The following is a 9,297-nucleotide window of genomic DNA, read 5'->3' as shown; positions in this document are numbered from 1 at the left end:
GAGAAGCCAAGGAGGGGACGGCGTGTGCGACGTCCTGTGACGTCCGGGTGTCCCGTCCCGTCCCGTCCCGTCCCGTTCCGTCCCGTTCCCCCCCCCTTCCGCCTTGGAGCTCCCTGAGGGGGCAACCGCCGCATGGCGGCCCATTCCCCCCTTCCCCCCTCCCCGAGCGGCCTGGTCTCCCCTTCACCCCCGGTGTCACCCCTCTCCTGAAGCCCATCCCTGCAGGTTATGTGGCCTCATTTGCCCTCGGGCCTCCTCCCTCCCTCTCTGTGGTCAGTCCCCCCACCTTTTCCCTGGGCACCTCCTTTTTATTCACTATTATTTACCTTTTTTTGAACTTATTGTATTGTCCGGCGCGTAGAGGAGGCTGGGGGGTTGCCAGAGTTTATATCTTCTCCTGACAAAGGGGTGAGCCCCAGTACAGTTGCTGGGCTGCAGCGGTTTCCCAGGCCCCCAAATATTTAGGGGGTTTCCTTCCCTTCACCTTCAATTAATCAATTTAGCAGTGACATCCCTCTGAAAATAATGTTTCTGCTGTTTTAGGAAGGAATCACCCTTTGCTGGTTGACCCCAGAGAGTGTGGTCGCCCTGGCAAGAAGGTGATGAGGGAAGAGCAACATCTTCACCATCCGTAGGGTGACTGTGTTGTCAGATATCCCACCAGCATTGAACTTTATAAACTATGGAAAATCCTAATTAGCCCAACGTGGTGGGATGCTCCCGCATGACTTCTTCTTTTACCTCTGGACGCTTATATCTTCCTGTGAGTTTTCATGGATTTAGAGACTCAAGCCACATTTTAAAGCAGGTTTTTTTGCCGTAGCGTAACAGGATAGCATCTGGTGAACGCTGTCTTGGCTAAGCCAGGAAAGGAATCCAGCCTGCATGGACAGGGCAACATTCGCCTGTTCCACTGCCTTCTTTCGTGACTACAACAGTTCATCTCAGGGTGCATTCTGCCTCCCCGGAGGACACGTTGACTTTATTGAAAAAGTAGAATCATTCACTTACTCGGACTTTTTTCGGGATTATTTGATTCCCAACCATCCCTGTATTTTCTCAGCGAAATTCACTGAAGACTGGGGCAGCAGGAGAAATTGGGTTACTTGGGATGGAAAACCTAACTTTGATCATCTGCTGCAGAAGTTTGGTAAGTCATGGCATTCAATACCTAATTAAAACCACACAGCTTTTTTTTTATTTTAACCTTAGGAATAGAACCACTAGACAAAACCAAGTAATTCTCCAGACTTTTTTCTAAGTTAACACGTGCATTTTCTATACTTACTTACACTTTATGTTTTGCAGATTCCAATCTCAAATGTATTGCTGTAATGAAATAAAATAAAAAGTATTGTGTAATTTAACCATACCAATTTATATACTTGTTTAACTTTAACCTCAAGAGCAGCCTGACACTTTCCCCAGGCAAGAGGTAAATATTCTGTAGTTACAGTGAAATATTTCTTCAGGCTGAAAAACATTAGCATATTTAATACAAATCAATATCCCACTCCAAATGTAGTTTAAGAGGAAAATTCAGGTCACATTGAATAAATAACTTCTGGTCTGAACCATTTTTGCCAAGAATGATGGTTGGGAGGGAGAGCTGGGCTGTGGGTTGTTGTTTTATGTGTTTGTACTGTGCTTAGCATGATAGGGCCTAGGTCTTACAGGCTGCTGCAGTACATAAGGTTAAGGGAGTTCAGTTTCAGCATCAGTTATTCTGTCCCCATGCGGGCTTAAAGAGTTTATATTTCAGGAGAGGCTGTGGTACCTGTTGCCAACTGTGATGTCAAGGAGTATAATTCTAACCCAAAGGAGCAGCTCCCCTTCAAGGAGTACGTAAAGTACTGGAAAGAGTACATTAAAAATGGCTACCGTTCATCCCGAGGGTGCCTTTATCTGAAGGACTGGCACTTGAGCAGGTAAGAGAGCGCCACGGAATCCCCTGCATACCGTCCACAGCAGAGAGCTGCCACGGAGCCTTAACATTCAACTTTAAATGCCAGCAGTGCTTTTTGTTAGCACCTGCCCACCAAAATATCAGTCTTATGCTGCACAGTTCTTGGCATACTTCACACAGCAAGATCCTTCCTGAAGAGGCTGACATTCTTGAACACTTTCCTTTTCATCTCTGTTTTAAATGACTGTATGTTATCCCTGTGGAAATTGTGTGGCTGGAACATTTGGCTTTTGTTTGGCTGCTACATGCAAACCTCACTTCTTAAGAAGAAGGGGAGCATTTCTAATTATGTCTAACTCAGTGGGCGTGTGAGTTGTGAGTTATAATCCTTTATTATCCTTTTTTTTTTTTCCTGTTAACTTTCCCAGTCATTACAGTTCTCTTCACCCTATTTCCTCCAACCTGCTGCTTGCGAGGTGGAGGTATTGTCCCATTCTCCATGTCTTTGTAGGACTTTTATGTCTTTTCACTCAAATCTTTTCTTCCTTAAATGCATCCTGCTCCTAATCCGCCTGGTGACCAGCTCATTTTCATTTTTGAGTGTGCCAGTGACTTAGAATAGAGGAAATTTTTCAATCTCTGCCTCTCTGTGTGTCTGCTTTCCCAGACACCGGTGCTGTGGCTGGCTGTAGAAAGTCTGCACATGCAGCCTAGGATGGGAAAGGGGCAGCATATCCTGCAGGAGGAGGCCATACACTTGTCAAAATCCCACAGCCTATTTTCCCTCCTAACCCTCACACCCCCAACCTGTCACTCGGTTGGACAACCAGTCCTGCAGGCATCTCATCTGAAGAGAATGTGTTTATTAGGAACTGTCTTTGCCATAATTAGAAGGAGTCTTCCAAATAGTACTTAACCTTCACAGCTTTCCTGGGAGACAGAAAAGCACTCTTGTGTGCATTTTGCATGCAACTCAGAGTTGTCAATGATATAAAGGAGATGGTAGCAAAGTATTAATGACCTGCTAGAGACTGATCGGTCTCTGTATCTGGGTCTTGGGAACTGAAGTAGAAAGAGCAATGCTACATTTTTCTGAGACCAATTTCCAACACATTATCTTTTTAAGAGCTTTCCCCGAGCAAGATGTTTATACAACCCCCGTGTATTTCTCCTCCGACTGGCTGAATGAATACTGGGATGCTATAGCGGTGGATGATTACCGGTTTGTCTACATGGGACCTAAAGGTTCATGGTAAGGCAGTGCGGTTTCTGTCATTCTTACACACTTTTTTTTTTTTAAGATTAATATTACAGGGGATTATCATATTGTCCTTCAGGATAGCATGATGCTTCAGAGGCAGTGTGACCGTACTGTATAGTGTTGTACCTAAACAGAACCAGTTTCATTTCTCAGGCAGCTCAGTTGGTTCTGGATGTGAGCTGTCCTTATGCAGTCAGAGGTGATTTACACTCCAAACAGCCCTGAATTGTGCTCACAAAATCTGGAAAAGTTGTCAACTAGTTTATATAAGGTTTTAGAGCAGAAACTCCATGGGGATCATCAGCCTCCTGTGATTTGCAGAGTCAACAGAAGCCTTGGAGGGGCACTGATGAGTTGGGCAAATATTTTGGAGGTGAAAAATTAAGTCCAGCATTGGTGATAAAGTTGCGTTACAGTATTCTCATCAGTTCACATCACAGAATCTCCTGCCATTGAGGTATTTGTGGCTGATTCAAAACTAACTGATGGAGAAGCAGAGGTGCTATAAAACACTGCAATACTCCCGAGCACAAATCCAGGCTGGGCAGAGAATGGATTGAGGACAGCCTTGAGGAGGAGGATTTGGGGGTGTTGGTTGATGAGAAGCTCAACATGAGCTGGCAATGTGAACTCACAGGCCAGAAAGCCAACCGCATCCTGGGCCGCATCAAAAGAAGCGTGGCCAGCAGGGCGAGGGAAGGGATTCTGCCCTTCTACTCCACTCTGGTGAGATGCCACCTAGAATACTGCCTCCAGCTCTGGGGCCTCCAACACACCTGTTGGAGCGTGTCCAGAGGAGGCCACAAAGACGATCAGATGGCTGAAGCACATCTCCTGTGAGGACAAGCTGAGAGATTGGGGCTGTTCAGCCTGGAGAAGAGAAAGCTCCAGGGAGACCTTATAGTGGCCTTTGAGTCCCTAAAGGGCCTACAGGAAAGATGGGGAGGAGTTTTTACAAGGGCATGTGGTGGTGGGACCGAGAGGTAATGGCTTCAAACTAGAAGAGGGGAGATCTAGATTAGATATCAGGAAGAAATGCTTCACTGCGAGGGTGGTGAGACACTGGCACAGGTTGCCCCGAGAAGCTGTGGCTGCCCCATCCCTGGAGGTGTTCAAGGCCAGATTGGACAGGGCTTGGAGCAACCTGGGCTGGTGGGAGGTGTCCCTGCCCATGGCAGGGGTGGTGGAACTCGATGATCTTTAAGGTCCCTTCCAATCCAAACCATTGTGCGATTCTGTGTAGATATAGTGGCCTTTTAATACTTAAAGCAGTCAAAATTAAATTAAGAGGATGACAGTTTGGGATCAGGTTTGCATAGTAAAGATTGATTTCTGTGATATGTGATTCTCAGATACTTCAATTCATCTTACAAGTGTTATCTTTACTTAAACCTCTGATTTGCCCCACAGGACTCCATTCCATGCCGATGTCTTCCGTTCCTATAGCTGGTCAGCCAATATATGCGGGAGAAAGAAGTGGCTGTTGTACCCTGCAGGACAGGAGGAGTACCTCAAAGACCGCCATGGCAACTTGCCCTTTGACGTGACTGCACCCAGTCTTCAGGACAGGAGTGTTTACCCTCGCTACAACCAAAGTCAACCCCCTGTTGAAATCGTGCAAGAAGCAGGGGAAATAGTCTTCATCCCCAGTGGATGGCATCATCAAGTTTACAATCTGGTAAGATAACTGATACCAACCTTTTCATAACACAGAGTGATAAGCAGGCAGCAGGCTTGAATCAGAACAAACTTTTTTTGCCGCAGCATGTTGTGGATGCCAAAAGTCTAACGGGGCTGCAAAAAAGTTTAGAGAGGTTCATGGAGGAAAGGTCTATCGGTGGCTGCGCAAGATGACAGCTAAAAGCAAGCCTGAACTCATAAGCTCCTTAGGTGATTGACCAGTAGAACCTGAAAGAGTGTACAGTTGAAGATGCTGTCTGAACCCTCTTTACTTATGCTTTTCCTCATTAGGTGCCACTAGTCACTAAGAAGTAGGATGCTAGGTGAGATGGACTTATGGTGAGGCTGTTAATCTTGGTTTCTAACTGTAAACTGTAATTTAATAATGGAAAATGCTAACAAATTGGTCTTCGTGATTACAAACAAAAATTAACAGCCTGCCTTGTTCCTTTCTCCCCACTACCTTCTCCCACCTTTGTGCCCTTAAAAGGTGCGCTCGGACAGAGGAAGTAGAGGCATTTGCCACTTTACAGCATGAAGCAAGATTTGATTGTTCAGTGACATTAGAAAGACACAGCCTTTCAGCACGGTGGTGATATTACAGACTCACAGACTGGTGAGGGTTGGAAGGGCCCTCTGGAGTTCCCCCAGTCCCACCCCCAACCACAGCAGGGGCACCTCCAGCAGTTGCACTGGACCGTGTCCAGGCGGGTTTGGAACATCTCCAGAATGGGAGACTCCCCCCCCTCTCTGGGCAGCCTGTGCCAGTGCTCTGACACCCTCAAAGGAATGAATTCCTCCTCATGTTTGGATGGAACTTCCTATGTTCAAGTTTGTGCCCATTACCTCTTGTCCTGTCACTGGACACCACTGAAAAAGCCTGTTCCCATCCCCCGGCACCCTCCCTTTAAGGAGTTATAAGATCTCCCCAAAAAAAGGGCTAAAAAGCCCCAAGTCCCTCAGTCTTTCCTCATCAGAGAGATGCTCCAGTCCCCTCATCATCTTCATAGCCCTTTGCTGGACCCTCTCCAGCAGTTCCCTGTCCTTCTTGATCCGGGGAGCTCAAAACTGGACACAGTGCTCCAGATGTGGCCTCACCAGGGCAGAGTAGAGGGGGAGGACGACCTCCCTCGACCTGCTGGCCACGCTCTTCTTGATGCACCCCAGGATGCCATTGGCCTTCTTGGCCACCGGGGCACATTGCTAACTCAATATTGGTGCCAAAGATGTATTTCTGTTGCTGAGGAATATGATTTTACGTTTTGCAGCATTGGTGTTGTTACAGCTGTTTTCTCACCCTTTCCTGTGTAGAGCCTAGTAATCGTTTAAATTATTTCTTCAGGAGGATACCATTTCCGTTAACCACAACTGGGTGAATGGCTGCAACGTGGCTATAATGTGGTGCTTCCTGCAGGATGAATTAGCAGCTGTCCAACGGGAAATCAATGAATGGAAGGACCCTATAGATGATTGGCACCTACAATGCCAGGTACAACAACGTGATGCTGTCTTCCTGACTCCCTGTTAGAGGATCACGTATTTCCGGGGTGCATTGCACCACTTTATTACATCCCCCTTTATAAAACAGAAGCGTAAACAGAACCGATAAGACTGAACCCACTCAGAAGAACTGGTTTGAAGACCATTCATGATGAAACAGTGAATCTGAAACAAGCAAAACTAAGGTGATGGTGGCAGCAGGTTTCTGTGTCTGCAAAGTGATGCTTTCAGAACACGTAACTATATTCAGCAGTGTTATACTTTGTATGCTTCCAAAATCTTAAGCTTGAGACAAATGTAAAGTTTATTGCTGGAGGCTGTCACTGCTGCTAGGTTGATATCCTTCAAAAACAGTTTGAGAAAACACAGCCCTTTAGTACTTAGAAGAAACAGACTGTTGCTTTTGGGGCTAGTGGCATTTCAAGCCAGGTAAAGAATTTTAGTGCCATTGGGCAATTACCAAAAAAAATGATTAAAAATAGATAATGAATGATAAAAATAAATTATTATTCCAGATAGTTATTAGCTTGATAAAATATGTTTTTGTAATTATTGCTGGAAATAGAAGAGAATTGTTTCTATTTCAATGCTGCCTTTTTTTCCCTTAGTTGATCATGAAGTCTTGCACGGGTATAGACTACAAGGAGTTCTACAACTTCCTCAAAGTTATTGCAGAGAACAGGATTTCTGTCTTGGAAAAGGGCCTCGATGATGAAGCTTCGGCAAAGAACACTCCCAAAGCTGCCATTTCCACCTTGGGCATGCTCCACGCGGTGTTTGATTTAAAGAGGACTGTGAAGGTGTTAACATCATTGAGTGCTAATGAAGATTTCAAGAAACTAGACCTGACGTCACTTTCTCCACCTCCGGAGGCATTACTCCACCACTTGAAAGCAGCAATAGATACAGCGCTACTCTAACTTCCTATTTATTCAGTTCTTTGTAAAATGAACCTTTTGCAAAATGGGTGTTTGTCAAAGACTGAATCCTCCCTGTTTAATAGCCGTTGCAGTTTGAGTACGAAGAGCCTTAATATAGAGTGGGGAGAGAACACATTCATAAGAAGGCTGACTACTTTTTAAGCTGACAGCATTGGGGTAGCCGGAGTAATTAGGAAAGAAAAAAAATAATCTCAGATAAAGGGAAAAGCCAGATCACGTTAGTATTATCTTACGAGCCCTGCTGATGGGTATGCATTCAGGGAGGGGGAACAGAAATTCTCTCTGGGTCGAATTTAGAGCTGTAAGGTCTAAAAGCTGAGATTGCAGGGTTCTGCACTGTATTCCCTCTGCTGCTGACAGCAAACCTGCACTGCAGGCTCCAGCAGTTAAGTGCTGCTTTGTCTGGTCACACCTAAATTTCTTTAAGACCTGCCCTGCTTCCAGGTGCAGCTCAGCCTTTCTTTTTCTTTTTTCAATATTAGGGGACCCTAATTAGTTAGCTTCCCTTGAAGCCTGAGCTGGCTCAACAGCTGGAGCCTGGACGCAGAAGAGCTGACTGTGCTGTTTTCCTGTACAGTGGCATCTCTCTAAAGCTAAAAGTCTCCGGAAGAGTCAGCCTTCCTACTGCTCCAGGGCCTGCAGGATTCCATTTAACAGATGAGGAAGCTGGAGTCCTGATAGCAAATCTGCTACTAAGAATTTCAGCATGTGATCCACCCAAGCTCAAAAGGAGGAGCCTGAATGTACTCTCACATTTCCACACGCTATTTCAAGGCACGGTATTTTATCAAGCAGAGATTTGATTCATCAGGGAAGCTCGCAAGTAGCCTCAGATTCTCTCCTAAAAAAAAAAAAAAAAAAAAAAAGCCATGCTGTTAACGCACCCAATAGCACTAACTGCATGGTTACACAGCACAATTTGCAACCTGAATGCTACCCTGGGGCTAAAAGAGTATTTTACTGGTTGGTGAGAAAGCCCAGAAGCACAAATGGCTGCACACTGTTACCTTAGTTGCCCCTTTAGGGCTCACTTGAATTACTGATGAAGAACTTCCTCCATTTTCAACCAGATGACCAGTAAGAGCCACTAATAACCATACATTTAGAAAGTGCAATAGTAGAAATCTTCAGTAGGCTGAAAAATCACCTTGTTTTCTAGATAATCCTGTGGAGTTTGTACACGCATGCATTTTGCATGTCCTGTTTTCTAGTAGAAATTCTGCATTTTGACTAAGAAGCAGTACCTGAAATTAAAAAAATCAATACCTAAAGCATGGAAGAATGCAGTATGGAGAAAACAAAACTTTTTTTTTTAAAAAAAAAAAAAAACAACAAAAAAAAACCAGCTGTGACTACATCTCAGTGACTCAACTTCCTGGCAGGGTGTTTCTTTAGACTGGAAAACTGCCAGTTTTAAGCAAAATTAAAAGCTCACAGCTGTTACTCCGGGCTGCTTACAGGCAGCTGGAGCTTTCTTCCTTATACAAATAAGGCGAGATTTCACAGAGGGGAGGAACAATGGCTTAAAGCTGACAATCACTGCAGTGGTAGGAAAGCGTGAGTTTGGTCTTGTAGTTCCCAGTCTCGCTGCGTGCTGTGCAACTGGTATTGGCACCAACCGCTTTAAACACTGCTGTTTTATAAAAGGGGTTCACTCTCACTTGCTCCTGGCCTCAGCTCTCTCTGTGCCACAGCATCTCCGTCTCTGAAGATGTGTAACAGCCATCCTTCTTAACGCCTGCTAAGGCTTAGTGTGATCAGAGCGAGACAACGGGGTAAGAAAAATAGTAGTTTAATTGCAGGAAATTATCTTAAAAGTTTAAGCCGTGTTGTCCTTGCTGCTTCAGCAGGGAACAGAAGCGTGAAAATTCGTTTTATTGATTCAGTCCCTCTTACAATTATGTTAGGAAACTAATTTGTAGTTCAAAGTCTCCATGCCTGTGAACGATCAAGGCGGTAAGGGAGCCACGCGTTTTCTGAAGTCAAAGAGAGGGAAGCAAATTCTCAAG

General features: G+C 45.1%; 1 protein-coding gene across 1 annotated transcript; it reads left to right on the top strand.

The window, feature by feature from the left end:
• Positions 1-885: 885 nt before the first annotated feature.
• JMJD4 (jumonji domain containing 4) lies at positions 886-9,224 on the top strand (the record flags this gene model as incomplete). Its single annotated transcript, XM_082498976.1, has 6 exons — positions 886-1,150; positions 1,763-1,928; positions 3,033-3,158; positions 4,578-4,845; positions 6,190-6,336; positions 6,956-9,224. 6 exons carry the CDS (start codon positions 886-888, stop codon positions 7,265-7,267), a joined length of 1,284 nt encoding a protein of 427 aa, XP_082355102.1. The 3' UTR covers positions 7,268-9,224.
• Between the last annotated feature and the right edge of the window lie 73 nt (positions 9,225-9,297).

Source organism: Vanellus vanellus (genome assembly GCF_965231255.1).
Source record: "Vanellus vanellus genome assembly, chromosome: 2".
In the NCBI taxonomy this organism is placed as follows: Eukaryota; Metazoa; Chordata; class Aves; order Charadriiformes; family Charadriidae; genus Vanellus; species Vanellus vanellus.
Note: the sequence above shows the minus strand (reverse complement) of the source record. Positions and strands in the feature narration are given on the sequence as shown.